The 25,000-nt window shown below is 34.5% G+C and overlaps 1 protein-coding gene across 2 annotated transcripts in view; it reads right to left on the bottom strand.

Annotated features, from left to right (window-relative positions):
• Nucleotides 1-23,861, bottom strand: part of LOC135205431 (uncharacterized) — a 91,710-nt gene extending 67,849 nt beyond the window's left edge. Inside the window, exons 1-4 of one of the 2 annotated variants that reach the window (XM_064236007.1) lie at nt 23,710-23,861; nt 19,290-19,473; nt 6,126-6,261; nt 5,516-5,700 (exon numbers count right to left, since the gene is read on the bottom strand). In XM_064236007.1, coding sequence (XP_064092077.1) covers nt 5,516-5,700; nt 6,126-6,261; nt 19,290-19,395 — 427 coding nt within the window. In that variant the 5' untranslated portion in view covers nt 19,396-19,473; nt 23,710-23,861. The remainder of the gene's footprint in view (nt 1-5,515; nt 5,701-6,125; nt 6,262-19,289; nt 19,474-23,709) is intronic. The other variant, XM_064236008.1, reaches the window with a different exon arrangement.
• Between the last annotated feature and the right edge of the window lie 1,139 nt (nt 23,862-25,000).

Consider the following 25,000-nt stretch of genomic DNA (forward strand, 5'->3'; position numbering starts at 1 on the left):
GTGTGTGTGTATATTTTATATTTATATATATATATAATATAATATATATATATATATATATATAGTATATATATATATAACTATATAATATGTAGGTCGTCATTTGGGGGCGACCGGGGATGACTACCGAAAGTTTGTGAAAAAAGCACAGACCTGGCACCTGTATCCAGAGGGCAATAATTCAACAAAATATTAGCGTTGGCCATTTGTGACTGTTTCCAACTCAGTCAGGTTTAATATAACCAACTCAGTCAGGATTTAACCCAAACCTCAGCAGGATTTTAACATTTACCAACTCAGTCAGGATTTGGGCCAACTCAGTCAGGATTTGGCCAATTCAGTCAGGATTTGGCCAACTCAGTCAGGATTTAACCAACTCAGTCAGGATTTAACCAACTCAGTCAGGATTTGGCCAACTCAGTCAGGATTTAACCAACTCAGTCAGGATTTAACCACTCAGTCAGGATTTAACCAACTCAGTCAGGATTTGGCCAACTCAGTCAGGATTTGGCCAACTCAGTCAGGAAGATTGGTGGGAGCGGTTACCTTGGAGCCATCTCTGTCTGTGACGCCACATAACGCAGATAGAACCAAATTGACTTGACATGTCTCTTTGTTCCTCCTCTTTGATAATTAATTATTTCCGAAATGGTAGGCAAGTGAAAGACTCAGCCTAGCTTTATCAGAGGAGCTTTGCTTCGTCTGAGCGTAAACTGCTTAAATATGTTAATTTCCTATCATTTTTTACGTGGCGTACTCGTAAATTGCCTGATTATTTGCTAGAAGCTTGTAATGAGTCTTGGTTCCGAATACGTGTTTGGGTATTGTGCTGTTTGTTATTATTATTATTATTATTATTATTATTATTATTATTATTATTATTATTATTATTCAGAAGATGCATCCTATTCATGTGGAACAAGCCACACCAAAGGGATTATTGACTTGAAATTCAAGCTTCCAAAAGAATATAGTGTCCATATATTATTATTATTATTATTATTATTATTATTATTATTATTATTATTATTTGTAGCCTTTATTTTACATTTTGAAATATTTGGGTTTATATTTTTATGTATTTTTTGCTAAGAAAATATATGTAAAGAAATTTTACAATAAAAAACGTAAGTAATTGAAAATGCAAAATAAAAGGCACTTAATACAGAATTTAAATAAATAACCAAGTTATTATTATTATTATTATTATTATTATTATTATTATTATTATTATTATTATTATCATTATTATTATTATTACTCAAAAATTTGCATATTTTTGCTTATTAGGTTTCCATAGATTTGCAAGAACACAGGCCACAAGTGATGGGTATTTTCATAAAACTAAGAAAAATAAATAGATATAGATAATCATTAAATAGACGTAAAAACAAATATAAGAGGAATTGATAAAGGCATGAGAGAGGAAAATTATGGTGCATGATTAAGGTACTGGTAAGAAATTAGTTCCGTAAAAGGTAAATGGCACCGTCTTTCAGTATTGCGGAAATACGAAGTGATTTTTGATGGTGTTTGGGAATGATAAGGAGCGTTAAATTGTCGCGTTTCCGATTGACCGATAAGAGACATAATTTCTCTCTCTCTCTCTCTCTCTCTCTCTCTCTCTCTCTCCTCTCTCCTTTCAGTTTCAGTGGCGATACAAGATGGTTGTTCCAGGCTTGCAAATAAAAGCCTTAATTTTACATCTTTATCTCTCTCTCTCATCTCTCTCCTCTCTTTCTCTTTCTCTTCTTCCTCTTTCTCTCCTATTCTTCCATTTTGTTTCCACAACGATTTGGCGCTGCTTGTTTTTATCAGTTTCATAAAGGCATTAACAAGATGAATGTTCTGCTCTTGAAGTGGGCTTAATTACATCCTCTTCTCTCTCTCTCTCTCTCTCTCTCTCTCTCTCTCTCTCTCTCTCCTCTCTCTCTCTTTCGGGAAACTATTGCATAAAATAGTTTTTTTTTTTAATCTAATTTAACGAAATATATTGAGTCCTTTACAGGTTCCAGGAGCGAAGCGCAAAAGGCTTTAGAGTCAATCGATCAATCAGTGAAAGAGTTCAATGGTGAGGATCCACGACAAGGTCAGTGTTTCAAAGTCTAATTCTTTCTAATTTCAATTTTTTTCTTTTTGCCTTTTTTTTTTATTTTCGCCGGTCAAGACCAAATTTCCGCCTGTCATCTTAGACCTTCGATCGAGGTTCAGCCCCTTATTCAGAAACAAATACCGGTTGTTGAGTTTTCCTATTTATGCATGGTTGACCTTTAATGTTTTGACGCCAGTTCAAAAGAGGAATGATTTTTTTTTCTCTTTTTTAGAGATTATGGTATAATAGGCTTTGAGTAACTCAAGGATTTTTCATGTATGGTCAGTGGAATTTAATTAATCGCTAGGTTGACTTCCTGGTACAGTGACATTGATACGAGTATGTACGGTTTTATGGATATACGTATGTATGTATATATGTATCTTTATATATTTATATATTTATGTACATACATATGTATATATATATATAATACATATATATATTATATATATATATATGTATATATATACATATGTATTATGATAATATATATATATATATATATATGTATGTATTATATATATATATATATAGGATATAGATTATGATGTTACTATATATAATATCCTATAGATATATTATATATATATATATATATATATATACGTATATACTCGCGTGTGTGTATATATATATCTAATAATTAATATATATATATATATATATATATATATATATATATATATATATATTTAGTTTCAGTATGTACCACAGATAACAATATTGTCAATGATAATATACATATATTTTTAATTATGGTGTTGAAAAACTCTAAAAACAAATTTTTTTTTATAGATTTCAACTATGAATCAGTGTAAGTTTCTGATCCCCGTTTTGTAATTATTACCTAAATCGATATATTTTCAACATAATAATAGTGTTGGTACTATTGGACGTAAAAATACCTTACAAGAGTTAAATTAAAACTAATACCCAGCGTCAGATTTAAAAAGAATATCAACCAAATAATGTAATGGTAAGTAATTTATTTCGGAGATACCCCAGTCATGCTTAACGAAGAATATCGTAAAAAAAACGGATAATACAGCTGATTTATTTACGTAACACAGCACTCACGCCCATATCAAGGTTCATGAACATAGACGTGACAGTAAGAGTTACGCTTCATAGAGCAATTTTGCACTAACTTTGAAGACAACGCTGAGAATATTGTGGTACTGCGGTTTAACAGACTCTCCCTTGGCACTTATTCTGGTTTGCTAAGTTAAATTCGGTTTTATTACTTCCTATAAATAATATATAATATTAATTTTATTGGGAATACATACTTATCTTTGGTGACGGATCCTGCCTTCTCTGTCCTGTCATAATACCGTTAGTGTGGACCAGTTTTTTTTGTAGGAATAAATAGCGTTGCTTTCCTTCTTATTTCTGTTGCATGATATTTATCAGTGCTTCTGCTTCTACTATTTCTCTTTTCCGATCCCTTCAGTTTCATGCTGATTTCTGTTCTCGGCCAGAAAATGACCTTAGGTCCCCGTTTTGTCCCACATCAGCTAAACAGATATAGTCCCGTTGGGGGCATCGTAATGAAATCAATTTTTTTAATCAGGATACACCCGTTACGTTACGGTCATCCTTTCTATAATCAACCTTGATTTTACTGACGAGGTCAGTCGTAGTGCAAATAAGAATGACTGATTAGGGCGTAACAAGGATGATTTGCATATATCGAGACCTTTTTAAATGTCACTTCTGCGCGATGATTTTTCGGTTTTCTCTGTCCAGGAAGTGAGGTGCTAACCTTGGATGTTTGAAAGAAATAAATCAGTGTAGAGATTCATTAGTTTGTGTTTTGAATTATTTTTCTTTTACGTATTATGTGATATTTTATGTTTAGTTCTATTATAATGGTGATTAATGACGTTTTAGTTTATAATTATGTTTTGCTAAATAGGTTTCTTTTAAAAATAACCTGAACCCCTTTTGTTTGAGTTTATGTATTATGCTTTGTAAGTCCAATAGTCGATTTGGGATGCAATGATAACAGGTGTGCATGATTATATGTGTGTGTGAGAGGGAGAGAGAGCATTAAATATAGTATACATATAATATATATATATATATATATATATATTATATATATATATATACACACATATATATATATACATATGTATAATATATGTATATATATATTTATTATATTTATATTTATTTATATATATACGTATTATATATTACGCGACAAATTCCGTTGAATATCGAACTCATTATACTTTGTAAATGGAGTGGAACAGAAGCACGTATTCTTGTATCTTTGATCATCGTCTCGCCACCAAATTTTATTTTCATTTGCCAGCAATGTTAGTGAAGCCTGAGCCTCATGCAACTGTAAATTTCCACACACACACACACACACACACACACACACACACACACACAACATGAGTTAAATAGTATAAAGCGTGGAACCGTTTGGAGTCATTCAGTCAACCAAATCGAAATGAAACGAGAAAAGAGTCGTACGTACGGATGACCTATTAACACAATATGGAACCTGGAAAAAAATAGCATAAAACCATCATGTTTCCGGTTGAACAGTCACGTTCCGTTGCTACTCGTAGTCGTTTATCACTGAGGGAAACTTAGACCCTGATTATCTCTAATTATCTTTTTATTTGGGGTATGTCATTTCGATTGCCCACCGGTCCGTCTTGTATCGTTGGTTTCTTTGATACTTTGTGTTTAGAAGGTTTCCCGTTTAATGTTGATATTAGGAAGGATAAGTTCATCATTGCATTGCCTTGATCACTGAACAAACCATCTTCGTACATAATGTTCTTTAGTTGTAAGTTGCTGCAAACAAGATTTGTAATGAATAAATAGCCATTAGCGTCCGTGTCATAAGTATTTCTAGTTTCTGTTAAATAGTGCTTACAGCTACTAAAGCTTTTAAAGCATGAACATTTACATTAAAGGACATTTTTCTAAAACTATAATGTACTAGTATTATTATTATTATTATTATTCTTGTTGTTATTTCAGTAGATGAAACCTATTCACATGGAACAAGCACACCAGAGGGGCCGTTGACTTGAATTTGAATGTTGGTTTCAACCACCTCCCACCGCAGACCCCACACTGCAGCAGTAACTAATCATAATACAGAGCAGGTGATCTTTCATCGCCCTGGGCGGGAGAAGCAGACCTGCGACACTAGCAACTATATGCTAGCTTGATGATATATTTCAGTCTTGAAATAAGGCCTAAATTGCATCATCTCTTTAATACTGGAATGTAAAAGACATGGAAAGATTTCTCTCTCTCTCTCTCTCTCTCTCTCTCTCTCTCTCTCTCTCTCTCTCTCCTTGAAATCTTTCAAAGAGGAGATAAATTCTACATTCAGACTTTTAAGACGCCGAAGACTTCATAATAATGAGAAAATCTCCCACTTACCTGAATATCGGTTGTTGTTGCTCTTGGTGCCGTGATCGAACTCGTATTCGCAGTCTCTCCCGGACGTCTTCTCGAAGAAGATGAAGTCAGGGTCACTGTAGAAGTCCCTGGGGTCGTTGATGTCAAGGGACTGGGTCGTCTCCCTCGTCAGGAGACAGTTCTCCGGTTCGCGGGTGTGGAAGTCACTGGTGGAAGGAAAACAGTTTTAGTGTTGATTTGTGTTTTAAATAAATCCTTATTGAGGAAAGGGAAACCTTTGACTTCACTAAGAAACTTTCATGAAAGAGAATCCTGTATTTCCATTGACCTTCTGTTACTCTTTCTAATGAACACCATCTTCTTTGGAAGCTTTAAATTTAAGTCAGTGGCCTCTGTCACTGCGAGCTTGGTCCATATGAATGAGATCATCTTTGGAATAGTAATAATAGATGCCGAGCTAGCTCTAGAACTCATGCAGAAGAATGTACTACTAGAAACAGCGCTCATAGTGAGAAAAGTGATGGACTCTTAAAGAGGCAGGATGCAACCCGGAACCCCACACTATGAAAACCACCCAGTCGAATTGGATGACTGTGATGGAAAAAAAAATAATCTTAATAATAATAGATACCTGTAGGAGAAGCCCTTGCAGGTGAAGAAGGCGATGTCGCAGGCTCTTTCACACTCAGTCAAGGAACTGGACTTCACATACTTGTCAACGTGGGACGCCTGAACTCTCAGGCCACGCCGGACCTCTTTGTAGCAGTCTGAAATCAAGATTGAGATGTTATTAGTGTTTGGAATTAGGATTTAAATGTTTATGCATGGGACAGGACAGAGTCAGCAGCCTAGCTACACTCTGATTTTTTCCATCTGTCCATCCATCTGTGGTGTGTGCGCATGCTAACACTGCATCCCGGGCTTTAAATAGTTACGCTATGTGTAAGTTTAGGGTAAATAAAAACATATCTGGGTATACATTTGCAACTGAAAAGTGTTTTAATAATTTACTGTATGCGAATTACGCCGTTAATATTCGAAATAGGATATTATTTACAGGCCGGGACGCAGTGTTACCATGCGCAAACACCACAGGCAGATGGACAGATGGAAAAAAACAAGAATATAGGTAATGGTTTTATTTCATAGGTTTACGGAACAATATTGCTTGATTATTGTCGGTAGTTGATAAAAATAGAAATATAAACTCTATAAAAACTGGAGATATTTGACGAAGTCTGAGATGAAAAATGCTCTATTTATTTGCTTATTTTTTATCATTATTTTTGGATGTGTTTTATAAAACTGCATTTGTTTTTTAAACGCATTCTTAGTCGTATGCATATTGTAACAATTACGTGTTATATGAAGACCATTTGACTCAGCAAAAAATTATCAAAACAGAGAAGAATACAGACTGCATTTCCGTAAGGGGAAAGTGCCATCAATGTATCTCACAGTGCACTGAAAGCATTGATGAAGATTCTTTGTAACGTCCCTTCGTCCCTTAGCTGCAACCCCTTTCATTCCTTTTACTGTACCTCAGTTCATATTCTCTTTCTTCCATCTTACTTTCCCCTCTCTCTTAACAGTTGTTTCACAGTGCAACTGCGAGGTTTTCTTCCTGTTACATCTGTAAAACCACCTTTACTCTGTTTTCCTTTCAGCGCTGGATGATCTCATAGGTTCCAGCGTTTGGCCTTTGGCGTAAATCTTGTATTCAAGTTCCATTTTCAGCTTCTTACAGGCTACCTAAACAACGTGAGAGCAAAGCCCTTGTAAGAGAATAAGAACCTGACGTAATTCACGGTGGGGGAAAACAACAAGCAGAGCAAAGCAACGTCCTTGGAGCAAAGGTTACTAATGACTGAACCTTCTCACACGAGTACTACATCAACATAAAGAGGACGTTCAAAGGACCTTTGCTTCCGAAAGAGGGAGGAATCAGAGGCGGAATCTAACATAATGGAAGTTCTGTAAATAAGACGTAAAAGCTGTTCACACAAAGAAGTGATTTAACCTAATTCACTTGGTTATCATACAGGCAAGAGAAGCTTCTATGGGTCTATTTCAATATCTGTAGCTCCTGTAGAAGTAGAAGTCAACTGGTGTACAGTTCTTTGACTGACTTATAATTCATCATTAACTTTTAAACCTTTCCATATTATTAAAAACATGAATAGATACTCGCCCAGGAAGACGTTTTGTCTCATATCTCACTCAGATGGGAGAGATCACGAGGTCTAAAAACACTAATCCCGAAAAGAATCTCTTTCACTGATTCAAACTTGATTGAAGAAGAGTTGGAAAGAGTATCCGTAGTAAGCAGTGAAGAGGAAAAATAGTCTTTAAACAAAAGCTAAGGACTTTGGAGAAATAAAGATTAGTAGTTACAGACGTTAGTTATGAAAGTTAAAATGAATGGGAGCAGAAAAGAACCCTGGAGAACGCCACTGGATTTCCCACACCAGTATAGAGTTTTCTTCGGTAAATCTTGTGATGATGAAAGTAAGAGCAGTTGTAAAAACAAATCCCGTAGATCGTCATGTCAATCCCTTCTAGAATAATCACTGCTATGAATGATTACATTGGATATCCCATTTCTCTAAAAGAACTAAGACTTTATACACGACAGAACCTGTAGATCTTACCTTAAAAAAAAGAAAAAAAAAAAACATTCCAGCGATCGAAAAGGTGTTTGGGATCCCAAATCTTGTTAGAAAAATAAATAATAAGTATTATAGACTCAAGGTCCTTAGTATCTACATCGAAACAGGGAGCAACCGACTGGTACTTAGAGGTCAAAACGACATATCCTTATTTGCACAAGGCCATCCTTCCGATGTAAAGGATGTTATATGCATTTCAAAATACAGTGAAAAGATGATAAACCACAAGGTCAGGTGGGATAGCCGTCTCCTTTGTTTTAGAGTCTTTCTTTCTCGTTTATTTGTTTAGTTTTATATGAGATGTTTCATTATAAAGCTGCAAGGAAAAGATAATATCTGCCAAAATACAGTCTCTGACGCAGGGACTGCATCTAATTAAGGAACCACAAAATACATAAGATTATTCTTTACCCAGTATAAGCTGTATGGACTGCTCTATGTGCGCTTTGCATACACGTATCTATATACATCTATGTACGGATATGTATGCGGAAGTATTTGTGTATCTAATGAGGTAAACATACGCGTATACGCATGCACAAATGAATAGAACAATAAAACCTTGTTCTTACAGGAAAGTGTAGAAATGGCATGACTGAATGATACACCTCCGTTTTTCTGAACAAAGGAAGGAAGAATCTGATTAGTGCAGTTTACAAATCACACGCATTCAAAATCTGTAGTTCCCTCGTCAGCCTTCAAAAAAACAATACCGGTTAATTTTTCCCGTGTTTTTTCTTTTTCCTTTACCAAATCCTTTTCTCTCTCTCACACGCACATTTTAAAAGGTCCTTATTATCGGTGGGTATTTTTCCGATTGCTCCCAAAATTGGCTCCTTAATTCGGGGGTTAAAGAGGATGTGTCCGAGTCGTAGTTGTCGGGCGCCCATTGGTCCCCCTCCCGGGTTTGTGCGAGGAGGGGGCGGGGGGGAGGGTTTCGTTGTCAGTGACTTCCTCCTCTCGGTGATGTAAACAAAAGAATTCTCTTGACCTTCGCGTCCCTAGTACACCTTCCTCTTCTTTCCCTACGTCTTCGCCTTCGTCAGGATTCCGTCATCTCTGCGTCTCTCCCGGGAAGGCACGATGCTATAATAAGCGTGTAACGGCCGTCATTTTAGCGCTGCCCTTGGCTCCTTGTTTCATTACCGTTTAGATAGAGCACTTTGGGAAATCTCTTGGGCTTCTTTTTTTCGCTCTGACAATTGCAGAGTCCCTGGATATTTTTCTTCCCGCGGCTCTGCTTATTATCCCAGAGTTAAATGCAGAGTCTCTTTAGCGTGATGGCCAAGGTTGAAGGTTGATGGGATTAAGATACTAACTTAGTCTCTCGCCCTTTTGCGAAATAAGATTAAGATTTAATGGTGGAGACATCTGGCGATCTCTGTGTGAACTGGACTGAAGACCTGATGATAGATATTAAAGCCATGTTGCTTTTTAGATCTAAAATCTATTCTTATCAAAATCAAGTTACTGGCTTTGAATGAGGGGTAGATATATGCTTAATGTCATTGAAATAAAGTAACTAACTTTGATTGAGATGTAGGGATAAATTTATTGTCATCAAACTGAAGTAACCCTCTTTGGAAAGAGGAGTCTTATCCTCTTACATTCAAAATAATTACTAGGAAAATCTCTACCGGAAATAACACGGAAGTGATGTGAGAATGACATCCATTTCATAATTAATACGTCAAAAAGATTAAATCCCACGCCAAGAAAGATATCTACAGTAATTTTCTTTCGGTTTTACATTTATTTAACTTAACTATAACCCGACCTTCTCTCTTTGCATGTGGTTTCCGTTAAGATGCATGAGAAAATAGAAGTGTTTTCCATTTAGTCCGAGAGAGAGAGAGAGAGAGAGAGGAGATGGAGAGACGAAGAGGAGAGAGAGATTAGAGAGAGAGAGAGAGAGAGAGAGAGAGAGAGAGAGGTCTTTATAATATGTTCACGTAAGTGGACTCTAAAACCTTAGAATCGATAGCTTGTTTTTGAAACCTTTAGGTTGAATAAAACCGTATGTCATGCCATTGGAATATAAATTCAATTTAATATACGTATCATTTTAGAAGTAACAATTCGTAAAAATTGAAAATCTACGACTCTCATTAATAGTAATAGTAACTAAGAACTTGAGAAAAACATAACAGCTCTTAGTTTAACCGACATCCCAGTTACAGCAAATCTGTTTCACCATTAAATCCTGCATTTTTTATATTCAAGTTTTCTGTTCGTTGCTTTTTGAAAAATAAAAGCTGTAAAAGTGAACAAGTAATTTGTTCTTACATAAATGCAATTCCAGTTAAAATGGCGTACTAAATAAAATAAATACAGCGTGCGTCTCTGATGTGTTTATGTAAGAGAGATATTCTCTCTCTCTCTCTCTCTCTCTCTCTCTCTCTCTCTCTCTCTCTCTCTCTCTCTCTTAATTACATAGGTGTTCAGTATAGCATGACTCCCCGAGTGAAAGAGTGCTAATTATGAAGTGAAATGTAAACTGTAATTAAGTTTCCCCATTTTTGTTTAAAAAGGCTTTGTCGTAGTAACACCGAGGCCATGAAACGCGATGTTTGCAAGGTAATCACTAGCACCAATCATAGGGTATTGTTATTCTGTTGTTATAAAACATCTTGAGTGTGTCGTTATTCTCAATTTCTTGACTTTGACCGTGAATGAATTACTTCGCAATTAGCAACATTGACGGACCATCAAATGGATTATATCGTGACTGAGGGAATTTCATTTTGCGCTTTTTGTTTATCAACTTAAATGAGTTTTAAGTACGACTACGGCTCGCGCACTTTGTGAAAAATGTTATTCTCACACACAAGCTTCTTCCACGTTTGGATCAACTCGAAATATAAACTAAAAGAAAAATAAAACACTATTGGATTGAATAATATTTTTGTCTAAAGCGTCATTCGTTCTATCGTAATTCACCCCAAAATGTCCCTTCTCCCCAAAAGTTAGACCCTGCCCTTCCAAAAATGTAATGGCCTGTTGTAAGCCACAAGGCGCGCTTTTGGTTAATTGTCTCGGAAAATGGGTCTGCTAGTCACCTTTGGAAGATGCCAGACCAGGAGGCTTCTTCAGTGCTACTCCGCATTTATCTGAATCAGCATGAATATGAGTGCAAAGTATTCCATACACACACACACACACACACACACACACACACACACACATATATATATATATATATATATATATATATAATATATATATATATATATAGATATATATATATATATATAATATATATATATATATATGGGTAACCAGGTAAATTTCACAATAAACAGGAAGTTATTTACGCACAGTAAATTGCAAATGTTGTTACTTTTGTTTATAGATGACCTGTTTATAAATGAACTCACGAAACCAAGACGTTACAGATGTAATAAAAGATCATAAAGATCTTACCACACAAGAGGGACATTTGTTGTTTCAGAACTATTTTAAAGGGTTAAAAGAACACAGGGCATATAGAGTGGTAAATTTTTTAAAAATTCCTCCTACGTATTGAGTCAAAATAAAACATCCATTAGTGACACCTCAGAGCTTGTCTGTTTTGATACAAGATTAATGTATCATCCGTCCTTGTAGAGTCACTAATAATTGAATCTTGTGTCAAAGAAGAAAGAGCGAAAAAAGGAAAGAAAAAAAGATTATTGCGGAAGATGGAACCGTTTGATGATAATTCACACTTCTAGCCTATAATTTCTCATCATTTTTCTCCCGATATCAAATCCCAGTTCACGCATCACTGGACCTCGTCTCTCTCTCTCTCTCTCTCTCTCTCTCTCTCTCTCTTACCGCTATTCAGTAGGGAGGAGGGAGGGAAAAATAAGAAAAAATTGCAAAGATAAAATAACCTTTAATCCAGGAATGACTGGAAAACAGCCATATTTCGTCTGCTTCACAAATATTGATTGGAGCGATCATGTGGTTTGAATAACTCCCTTCTCCCACATCATTCTCGAGAATGCGTATATCAGGTGTCTGTAATGCACATGCATTATGGGGCGTGTGGATTTATATGCGTGATGAGAATGATATGCAAAGTGTGATGACTGCCGTATGCATATGCACTGTATATTTTGTATGTGTGTTTGTGCGTGCATGCGTTTGTATTGGTCCAAGCACTGAGTGTGAATTTGGGTATAAATTTACTTACAGTTTATTACTGAATGAAGCATGGTTATACTTATACATCCCTGTTTGGGATAAAGGCTCAGTGTAGAAGAAAAAAAAAAAATATATATATGTGTGTATATATATATATATATATATATATATATATATATATATATATATATATACACACACACACATATGAATGCTCATAATTGTTATACATTTCTCTATGCATACATACGAATGCTCATGATATATAATATATATAATATACTATTAAAATAATTATATAATATATAGATATTATTTATATATAAATATATCATATTATTAGATAAAAATCCCCAACATAAAAATAGAACAGAATCCATAACGGTAGTTTTCTAGCACGTGAATAAAAAAACTGCTGGAATATAACCAAGTTGAATAATAGGTTGCTTTATACAGAGCTTTTCATCCGTCAGTTCCTCTATATTTTTCGACCGCTGTTGTGGCTATGACGTGTGTCACATTGTGCTATGAGCGATGTTAATCGTCCTCTTTTACGTCATGTTCCATGTGATACAATCCACCTTTGACAGAAAGTAAAATACTGGATTTTTTTTTTATATCATTCAACTATTTTTTACTGTTACTACATTACTTTTAACAGGTTCATTATTATCTTTGTAATTACACTTATATTTGCCAAGTAACTACGGCATTTTCGAAGAGAGGCTCGATTTTCCTTTGTCAAAAAGTAAAACACTAAAATTGTTTTATACCCAGCCATTGTTATGACTGTTACAACTATCACTTTTATCAGTTTCGTTATTATCTTTGTGACTCCACTTATATTGGCAGAATAACTATGGCATTTTCGGAGAGAGGTTCGAACTTGACCATGCTTTAGGATATGACAGGGAGGAATATTCCCGAACTGTAACCAAGTACTGAACCTTCCCTGAAAAAGCGGGACGCCATATCTTACAAAACTAACCATAGAATCCTCTTGAAAGTAATATCACTATGTTTCCCCCACCCAAATTAGTGCAAGAATTACTTATTTGCTGACCTAACCTAACCTAACTTAGGGGCATGGCAAATATACCGGAGTTGGTGCAATACTAGTATACATCTCGGGAATTTGCGACAGGGAGAACGAAAATTCCAAAGCGTAACCTGTCGTTACCAAAAATGCAAACATTCCGATTCCTACATAAGATTATTGTTAATTTTTCAGTGTTCGTCGACATTGAGCCCCAAAGATCCCGGTAACAGAATGTCTACCAATCACGTTTTAGTTTTCTGTAAAAGAAAACTATTATGCTGGCTTTGTCTGTCCGTCCGTCCTCAGATCTAAAACACTACTGAGTCTAGATGGCTGCAAATTGGTATTTTGATCATCCACCCCTCAATCATCAAACATATCAAATTGCAACCATCTAGCCTCTGCAGTTTTTATTTTATGTAAAGATCGTACATCTGGCAGCGCTTTCCAGAGGCATGGGACATACCCTCACTCTACCGTATCTGGTGATCAACTGAAGTGGCGGTCATACCTTCATAGAGCTGGTGCTTTTGTACAGCATTATACGTTGTATAGAAAAATCGATTGCGCCAAAGAAACTTAAGCTCATTTTTTACTCGTATATATTGAGGCTGCCTCGTAGATGCCGAAAGGTTTTCCATTAGTTAATATTGCAGTTCTTGGCGTTGAATGTTATGTATGCATGTCCTTTTTTTTATGAAAGAAAAAACCATCTTTGCTTTATTCATAATTTTTTACTTTTGAAATCAAACTCTTTTGATTAGTATCTTGTTTAGACAGTTTTCCAGAATAGCAGATTGATAAATATTTTTCCGTAAATTCTAGAGTACCGGTTGAACGTAAGAGGTATGGAAGCATGTGTTCTCTCAATATTGCATAGAAGAGAGAGAGAGAGAGAGAGAGAGAGAGAGAGAGAGAGAGAGAGAGAGAGAGAGAGAGAACTTTAAAGGTGTTTCACGTAAATTGCACACATACCGAAATGGTAAACCTAGCTCAGAATGCCTTGATAAAATTAAAATTCAAGTTTTATTAAGATATAATGAGATTTCACGTAAACAGATACACCTTCCTGAGAAAATGAAATGCATTCTAAATCTTTAATAAAATCACATATGCTGCTGAAGTGTCCTTGCAAATAATTCTCTGAGGATCCCTTCAGGAACCCTAAGGATTTTTTGGTAAAGTTCCCCAGAGTTGCCGTTAGATATAATGCATTCCTTCTTGCAAGAGGATTGACATGAATCTGACTGAGGAGGTTTTACCAGAGTGCAGTGATAAATGAGTTTCAAGTCCCTCCTGTAATTCTTAAGAATAATACTCTAATCCGCCAGATGGTCGAGTCATTCTGTAATTTACAGAACATAAAGATAAAAAAATTTATTTGCACAAGGCGAAAAATAATGACAAAATGACACAGTATTTCATTTTGTGATAATTGCCAGATGCGAAATTACTTGCGCAACACGTGCGCGCGCTTTTTATTGATGAAACATCTTAGCCAGAACTCGTTAGGTTCCAGAAGTAATGTAATTCAGTTGGTGACATTTAGCAATTAATTCTTACTGTGATAATTTCCTTTTGCTTAAAGATTCTTGTAATACGACATTACTTTTTTCTCAACTTCTTCAATGGCACCGAGTATTTAGTTAAATGCGCTTTATTTTATGTCCCAGATCATACATATCGTGAAATTAATATCTTTAGATTGGTGTGTGCGCGCGTGCGCTTGCGTTTTAGAGATGAAATATCACAGCCAGAACTCATTAGGTTCCAGAAGTAATGTCATTTCAGTCGGTGAAATGCAAGAAAGAATGACTCATTTTACTTGGAAATGGTAATACTTGAAAATGTTGCATGACGAAATAGGAGGCATCTTAAATGATAAAAAAAAAAAAGAATAGTAGATACTTAAGATCCCATCATACGATACCAGATTCACTTTGAATAAGGTTGATATTAACAAAAAAAAAAAAAAAAAAAACTCCCCTTTCCGTTTACTCACTGAATCCCCTACTTTCGCAAACTTCACATTTTAAACGGCGTTTATTGTGAATCAGTTTGGCTCCATAAGTAAATTACTTAAACTAGTAAAGAAGGGAAGAAATAGAATTTAGTGAAACCAAAATATAGTAGATAACTGATAATAACCAGGAAATCTAAAAAAATAATAGTTAAGATTAATAAAAAAAAAGCATGTCGAGTCAGTGGCTACATAAATTAGTACACTGTATACAAATATTCCTAACAAAAGCTTGAAATTAGTTTTAACTGCAATTATTGATTAGTGCTTTGAACTTCGAGATTGCAGGTAAATTACCAGAACCAAGAAGAAAGCATAATGGAGTCAAAGTTCTTTTACAGTTTTTTCCTCTGATAAAACATTAAGTAGTAAATACATTCAATTATTAACTGATAACGGAATGTGTATTATATATTAATGGAAGGCTTTATATACATATGTATTATATTATATATAATATATATATATATATATATATATATATATACATATATTTTTTTTATATATATATATATATATTATTATATTATATAATATTGTTTATTCATAATGGTGATATACTGTTTCTCAACAGTGGCTCACGATTTGAGACAGGAGAAAGTACCATATATTCAAAAGAATTGATGCCCATTAAATGAAATAGATCAAATAATTATGCTTCGGTTTTAAAAACTCAGATTGAATTAATAGATAAAAATTATCTTGCGAATAAGAGAATATATGAGACACAAAGATTTCAGTTTTCGAATTTTAAATACCCCATATTGATATTGTGATGTCCCCAAGAAACAAAATCATGTTTAACACGTTTTTTCTTCCTGGAGTTATATTAACCCGAGTGAAAATAGTAACATGATAATGATGATTGTATTAAAAGACACAGCAGCGATGATAGTGGTATTAATAAGATTTATTATTCTTATTTGTATTTATATTGGTATGAATACAAGTACCAATAACCATGATGATATTAAGAGAGCAAGATAACATGTATGTATATATATATATATATATATAACTATTATATATATATATATAGGAATTATATATCATATATATGTGTGTGTGTGTGCTGTGTGGTGTGTGTGTGTGTTTGTGTGTGCTGTGTGTATACAGTGTAAATAATTAAATATACTAGTAGTAAAATATATACATATATATATATATATATTATATATATATATACTATATATATAATTATATATATGTGTGTGTGTGTGTGTGTGTGTGTATGTATATGTATATATTTATATACGTATATATATGTGCGTGTTTGCGTAATGTTTCGTATTTTGTTAAATGTGACGTACATATTCCCTTGAGAAAATTCCGTATTTTTATTTTGCATGATGAACAGATGGGAAACTGGGTATTTCCAGAAAAAAAAAATTCCAAGGTTAGTACAACCTTCGAAGCGAGCGGTAACGCCACAGAAATTGACACAATAATGTAATACATGCAAAAAAAAATATTATATCCTTGAACAGTTCTTGCATTCTTAGAATGAATTCGTTCTTATTTATTCATGTTTTCGAAAGATTAAGATCTAGTTTTTAAGGTGTTACTGATATGAATCAGTCTCTCTCTCTCTCTCTAGCTAAGCCAAGCCCAATGACAAGGACATGAAAACGTGGAATATTGAATAGTAACGTTTTAGGAAACGAGATGTCCTTGCTAGCACTTGTTGTTAGATACTAAATAGTATACCGCGTATAACGTAAGAAATGCAGTCGTTAAAGTTATTTGATATGTGTAAACTAGAGTCGCAACGTCTTCGGTCATCGACGGAGGCTTTGAACTCAAGCAAGTAATATCTTCAAGGGCCAACGAAGGCAAAATTCCATTATATTTTCTCAGTTATGACTAGTACTTATCAGTTGGAAGGTTCCCGAAATTTGGGTGAGGTTAAGGAAGAGATAAACAAGACAATGGCAACTGCCACGTCTGTTACTTATTTACAGAATAAAGTATGAAACCTTGTGCAGAAAACTTCCAAAATATCAGCTGTATGATGTATACATCAAAGGTTACTAACAGCTATTTAGACCATCCTATATATTTTCACAACTCAATAACGTTCTCTCTCTCTCTCTCTCTCTCTCTCTCCTCTCTCTCTCTCTCTCTCTCTCTCTCTCTCTCTCTCTCTCCAAGAACTGATTCATAGGCACTCTTCAGTAACATAGTCTCCTATTTTCTCCGCATAACTGAACCACCTCTAAACACTAATCCATCGTGGAACATTCTAACTCTTGTCACTAATTCCTTGCCGTATCTTTATATTTCGCGTTCAGCCATTCTTGACCAACATATAAAAAACTAACAATTAATCAGTCATTCATGTTCCTATTTTTCTTCGTCTCTGGAGTTTTCAACATCACTACTACTTTCCATGAAGGAGAGTTGCATCAATCCTTTCCAACATTTGCTTTTATAAGCTTTTCATTCTTCCAGATTTTCTGTAGAATCTAGTTCGTTCCTGGGTGCGGATGCTTTGTGAACCAGCTGTTCTTTCGTCAAGACCATCGACTCATTTTTGTAACCTTAACAGGTCCTTATCTTTTAGAAAAGATAGATTTTACTGCCGTTTACGTCTGGCGATATTTTCTTGGAAATATATATTAATATATATATATATATATATATATATATATATAGATATATATATATATATATATATATATATATATATATATATATATATATATCAAGAAAATATCGCCAAACGTAAACGGCAGTAAAATCTATCTTTTCTAAAAGATAAGGCACCTGTTAAGGTTTAGAAAAATGAGTCGATGGTCTTGACGAAAGAACAGCTGGTTCACACACACACACACACACACACACACACACATATATATATATATATATATATATATATATATATATATATATATATATGTATGTATATGTATGTATGTGTATGATATGTGTATGTATATATATATACATACATACATACATACATACATACATACATAAGGGCCGGAGCTGGAGCTCAAAGAAGATATCATGAAGGAAGTAGTAGGGAAAGGCATCCTCATCCTTTGACAGTTTATTTCAATGCCGACGTTTCCCGACGAATTCCAAGTCGCATTTTCAAGGCTAAAAAATACTCAATTACGAACACTGATGCTCAAATTAATTTATAGTAAAATGTAATGGCAACAGCTTTCAATAACGTAAAAATAGTTAAAATTAAACAGTACATTCAAAGCCAAATAAATTATAAGTAAAGGACTTCACTAAAATCTTAAAACACCTACCTAAATGAAAGAAAGAGCAAGACTAACAAAAATAAATAAAAACAGAGTGAGGCCAAGCTATGCTATAAGCAATTTTACAGAGGACGTTTTGGTTTTTAACTACGGTGCAGTATTTTTGATAACTATAGATTCTTTAAGATAGTTAGGTCGTTGTTGCTCCGCAGTGGGCCCAAGATGGAAAAATTTTTGCTGTCAAAATAGGTTTTACATGATTTTTAGTGGTCCGTATATTTGATCCTTCAGTATTAGATAACCTACTACCTGTTCTATGTCTTATGCCCCTGTCGGAGTCTACTCGAACCTTGAACAGTCTCTTCGTACCTTTCGGGCAAGATTATTTATAAACGACGCTGGACGAAAGCAGAGGACTGTGTCGGTCTTAGGCTGAACAGAGATCCAGTTGTTAAGGGATTTTTGGGGATAATTTTCCAATTCACACACACACACACACACACACACACATATATATATATATATATATATATATATATATATATATATATATATATATATATATATAAATAAATATAAATAGTATATGCATTTATAACCATATTTATTAATATATATCCGTATATATATATATATATATATATATATATAGAGAGAGAGAGAGAGAGAGAGAGAGAGAGAGAGAGAGAGAGAGAGAGAGAGAGATAAACCACGACCTACTCACCAGAGGTTCTGCCTTGATAATCGTTGCGGTAATAACCGGAGACTGTCGATGCCATCATCAGCCCCATCATGAGATTCATCTCTGGTCTCATCTTCTTCACTCTCATCCCTTCTCTTTCTTTCCCTCTTTCTCTTCTTTCCTTTCCTCGCTTTTCTCGTTCGCCTTCCGCTTTAGCGTCTCTTCGCTGGAGGCAAACGGTTGGTAAATGTTAATGTGGATAAGAACTCTTGTCACTGCTACGGTCTATTTAAATCGTTCATTCGTTGGGATTCAGTTTTTAATAATGAAGAGGTTATATTCAAGATTGAATATTATATCTATTAATTAAACTGAAAATTAAATTTCTTAATGAAAATGGTATATTTGTTAATAAAAATTTAATATAATAATGAAAAAGGTATATTTGATAATGAAAATAAAATTTATTAATTAAATGGAATGTTTTCTATTAAACATTAAATATATTTTTAGAAATGGTTTATTAAGAGTAAAAAACAAATTTATTAATAGAAATGGTATATTTAATAATGTAAATTAAATTGTCATATGCAAATCACAAGGGGATTTTCCTTTTATATTTTGGGGGAACCTAACATGGCCCTGGGTCACTGAATATCAAGCATAGATGTGTATATTAGAAAATAATTAATATAATACTTTTACAAAGAAGACCCGACATGTATGTATGTATGTTGTATTATTCCTTTCTAATTCTAAGGTAATCTAACTTGGCCAGGGGTCATTCAACAGTAAGCAAAAATGAGTACAAGAGAAGAAATATAAAGAATTTTTTAACAAAGACATGAGACAGGTATGTATGTACGTATGTATGAGAAGGTGGAGTACTCAGTCATTCCTCAGAAATGCAGATAATAACTATTATTGTAGAGAACTCCTATTGTTCTTTGTATTGTTGCCGTTGCTAAGGAAATTTAAGACACCTGACGATTTAATTAGTTTTTTCTTTCAAATAGCAAGTGAGCATATACTAAGAGAATGAAGTCAAGGAAAGATAAAATCATTATTGGGAAAAATTTATTGTACACTTTTTGAATGAATGAATGCAGGATTTTATCATTTTGAGTTTTAAGCAGTTATTATTATTATTATTATTATTATTATTATTATTATTATTATTATTATTATTATTATTATTATTATTATTATTATTATTATTGTTGTTGTTGTTGTTGTTGTTGTTGTTGTTGTTGCTGTTTATAATGTGCAAACTCATTACAGAACTAGCAGATAGACCATGAAATTTATTTAGAATTCTGTAAGTAAAGAAAGAATATTATATCTAAGACGCAAGTTCATATGTTTTTCAATTCATCCACAAAAAAAGAAGGAAAAATCAAATATTTCGTCTTCTGAAAAGAGAGAAAAAAAATCTGTTCACTTGGCTATATTTCAGTGTCGGGAAAGTCTTCGTTCTTTCGAAATGCCGAAGAAAGCAGAGATTTCCCGGAATTAGAAATTGAAATCAGATGTTTATCAGAATCCAGAGCTCTCGTTTCTCTGGGAGAAACATGGATCTGTAGAAGTAGATAAAGTCTTATCATTCTTTTCTTACATTTGATGAAAAAGGTCTTTTTTTTCTGACGCCGGTTGTCAAAATGCATTGTTTCTGTAACATCAGACACCTATATACATGTTATCTTTCCATTAATTGGATATTCTATAAACTATCGCTTGATTATTTTTCCGTTGTGCTAGTAAACTCTCTCTACATTATTGATATATACCTTTTTTTGTCCACTTATGATTACACAACAGATATTCAGCCACTCATTCTGCAGTTTCACTCTTCAAGCTATATGGAGCTTGTAAAGCCAGATAATATCTCTGGTTAACGGGTTTATATCTTCCCAAGAAATTAACCAGCAAACTTCTGGCATTATGCTGTCGTAGTTGTTTAACTCATCCGTAAGTTTGTAAAACCTTCGTCCAGCAAGGAAGCTGTTCTTCGTCCTGTTCTTGTTTTCATCCTGCTCACAAGTGGTATGACTGATCACTCCTCAACGTGAGTCATTCCATTCTCCTATAGCTATTAAGGCATAGAGGGCTATAAGATTTTGTTTTAAACTTTATCTATATAGCATTATTGGGGCTATAGATGTTCCCACTTTATACTAAGATAGGCTTATGAGACTATAGATGTTCACTTTATCAATATAGCATATGAGGCTATAGATGTTCACTTTATCAATATAGCATATGAGACTATAGATGTTCACTTTATCAATATAGCATATGAGACTATAGATGTTCACTTTATCAATATAGCATATGAGGACTATAGATGTTCACTTTATCAATGTAGCATATGACTAGATGTTTCACTTTATCAATATAGCATATCAGTCTATAGATGTTCACTTTATCAATATAACATATGAGACTATAGATGTTCACTTTATCAATATAACATATGAGACTATAGATGTTCACTTTATCAATATAGCTTATGAGACTATAGATGTTCACTTTATCAATATAGCATATGAGACTATAGATGTTCACTTTATCCAATTCTGCTGTAGTGCATCTTGTCTTGGATTATAAAAATGGAGTCTACGAAACCTGATCGATTGATTGTTGATCCGCCGACGGTTTTTGTCTGTCTTTGTTATCCTCTTGTTTGAAATTGGGGAATCTGATGGCATTTTCCCACCTGTCAAACTGCCTGCCAATAACTCAGTTTGCAAAATAGTTACGGGTTTCTCGTCTTAACTGAACACTGAATCTGTTTTTTTAGCTTGACTGTTACACCATTTTCTTTCACAGTTTTTGATGACGATGACTCCATTCTGTTGTCTATTCATTTTATTCTCTTCTTTAGTTACATTCTACGGAACATGTCTTGTCCCACACTCCCCTAGCTGGGGAACATCTTTTCAAATTTAATTTAATTTATCAAATGTCTAAAGGAGAAGATAGTTTGTTGAACATTTGAAGTTGAAGTTCAGTTGCTGAATATCTGTCTTCATCTGTTGCTCAGGCAGATTTAACTGCCCATCTCTGAGATTCCACAGACCTACTTAGAAATGTTTTGAGTGCTGTAAAAGACAGCTATTTATATCTGCGAGTGTTCTGGCTTTTAATTAAAGAAGTTGGCCGCTGTCTTTGGATGATCGTAACACAATCCAGGGTAAGCCCGTGATTAGCCGGTTGGCAAGTGTACGCAGCGCATTCGCTTCTCTGGGCAACCCATCACATTCTTTGACTAGTCTGTATTTGTACGGCGAATTTTCCCATAACTAGAGAAAATTTGAGTTTTATCATCTGCATTTACAAACCTTCATACAATCAGATAATGCCCATACCCAATGCTTGAGCTTTGGGTCACTTGTTCCATCGGAAAATAGCAACTTTCTGCCATGACATGAGATACTCCCGAGGCTGTTCTAGAAGCGAGAGCCCGCACTGGCATAGGGCCTGTTTAATTTACAACCAACCAACAGCTTTAGGACATTGCTCTCTTGAGCTACTTAGCTGCATGCACGGCGCTTCCCAGTGAGCGGAATCAGGGTAAAATAGTTTTCAAATTTTTTGTGCCATTCCTAGAATATAGGACTTTGTCGCATCATTTTCTCGAGGTTTTAACTTGTGTAAATTAAGGAGACAAATATGTCATTTCCTGGGACGCAAAAATGGAAGTTTCTCTCTCTCTCTCTCTCTCTCTCTCTCTCTCTCTCTCTCTCTCTCTCTCTCTCTCTCTCTCTCTCTCTCCCCTTGCAGTGGACAAGTTCAATTTCCTTAAATTTGCTTACGTCTCCGTTTCCTGGTATTGGTTCTTAGCCTTTTTCTATTAATGCAATTCCAGGAGTAATGTTTGAATTTCAATTATTTTCTAGATAATGTTTCATAACTTTAGTCAGGTTACTATTTGAATGCAGATTTTCGAATGTGTTCTACTTGCATATAAGAATTTGACGCTTCTCTTGCATGTTTCTTAAAACGTATTCATGTGATAGAGATACTTAATGATGTGAGTTAGAGTCTGCATTACTGTAGGTGTGTTTCAGGAAGAATGTGCTGAAAAGGAAATAGATTTAGATCAATGAAAGGATAAGAGGAGTGTGGAATATTTATATGAGAATACCCCATCTTGAATCGGAAGTTTTGAAAAGCTGAAAGACTCAATTAAGATAATTAATACACCCCTTCGAATTGCAAGTTAATTAAATGGGAACTTATGAAGATATGAGTTAGCCAATTGTCCCTAAAGGGGGGAACAATTTACACAATGTTTCCTAAAAGAAGGGGGAAAATTTTCCTAATATTTCCTAAAAGATAAAAATTATTTTGGTAACTGTCCTTTAATTGCTACCGTGCCCCAAAAGATGAAAACGATTTGGCTAACGTGTTCTGAAAGGGGGACATTCTTTAAATATGTCGTAAAAGAAAAAACATTTACCGTCAAGTAAAAAAAAAAAAGCACAATTTTCGTAAAGCGTCCAAAGAGAAGCCTCCCGCAACCGGCGGAAATAAAATGTATCACAGCGGACCGGCACAGTCTGATAGCACAACTGTTTAACGACTGAGGTCGTCCTCAGCTGCAGTCCGTTTGGTCTCGCAAAATGAACGTCGTACCCCTCACAAGTGGCCACTTCCTACCCATCCCACACCCCCGCTATTATTTTACCATTCCAGCATCCAAACGCATTTACGTACATACGTACGCACGAACCACTCGAGGCGTTTCGACATCAACATTGTTCTATGCTAATTTACGGGCCACAGACACACTTCCGGTTAAATGACGCAGGCGAAAGTCGAGAGGTCGGACCTCATCTGATATGCGATATACTCTCTTTGCTTGTCACGCCTTGTCGATTGTCTTGGCTTATTGGGGATTTTTTTTCTTAAATGGGGACGTTAAGGAGATGGGACCTTGCTCTTACAACCTTAGTACATTGTAGATTGTTACAAAAACACAATTTAGGACGTGCTTGAAACTCGACAGCTGTCAGGAAGGTCGACTGAAATATCAGATTAGATTTAGACAGTCATTTTTTTAAAGTAAGGTAGTTTGCGTGTATATATCATTTATCCTTGGAAAGTGTAAGAAGAATGTCTTTATAATCAATGCAGCGTAGATTTGAAAACAAAGGCTACTAAAATTATGCTTTTTTTTTGTTTGTTACTTTTGAATGATATTCATCGTGATGTGAAATTAGCACGAAGGCTTAGTATCTCATATAAATCTTTTTATTTTTTATATGTTCATTAGAAGTTAAACAGCTGACCATTCGTGACACATACAGTGTAGGGAACGCCCTATTTTTCAAAAGAATGGCAAGTTTATGCATATCCCGATAATGACTAATGTTTTTAAAGGCCTGTAGAATCGAGCTATATATGTAAGCTTGTGATTTAGATACATTCTGCGTGAGTTTTTTTTATCACCAGAGACGACGAAGTGTAAATTTTCACATATTTTTTGTTCTGAAAAACTGATGATCTTTGAAACTTCTTAACTATGTCGATTGAACTCTTGTTTGATTGCAAAAGTATTGGTCTCCCCCTTTCTGCACCTAATAAGTAGGAATGTAATCAGTTGTACCTCTAGTTTTTAGCACTTCTTGGAGTACAAGAGGATAAAACGTCAACCAAAACAAAATTTTGTGTAAGAAAGCCCATTTCTTTTGGAGTTGGAGCAACTCGTGGTGTTGTCTCCAGCAGTTCAGCTGAAAGGTTTTATTCAA

Source organism: Macrobrachium nipponense, chromosome 24, assembly GCF_015104395.2.
Source record: "Macrobrachium nipponense isolate FS-2020 chromosome 24, ASM1510439v2, whole genome shotgun sequence".
In the NCBI taxonomy this organism is placed as follows: domain Eukaryota; kingdom Metazoa; phylum Arthropoda; class Malacostraca; order Decapoda; family Palaemonidae; genus Macrobrachium; species Macrobrachium nipponense.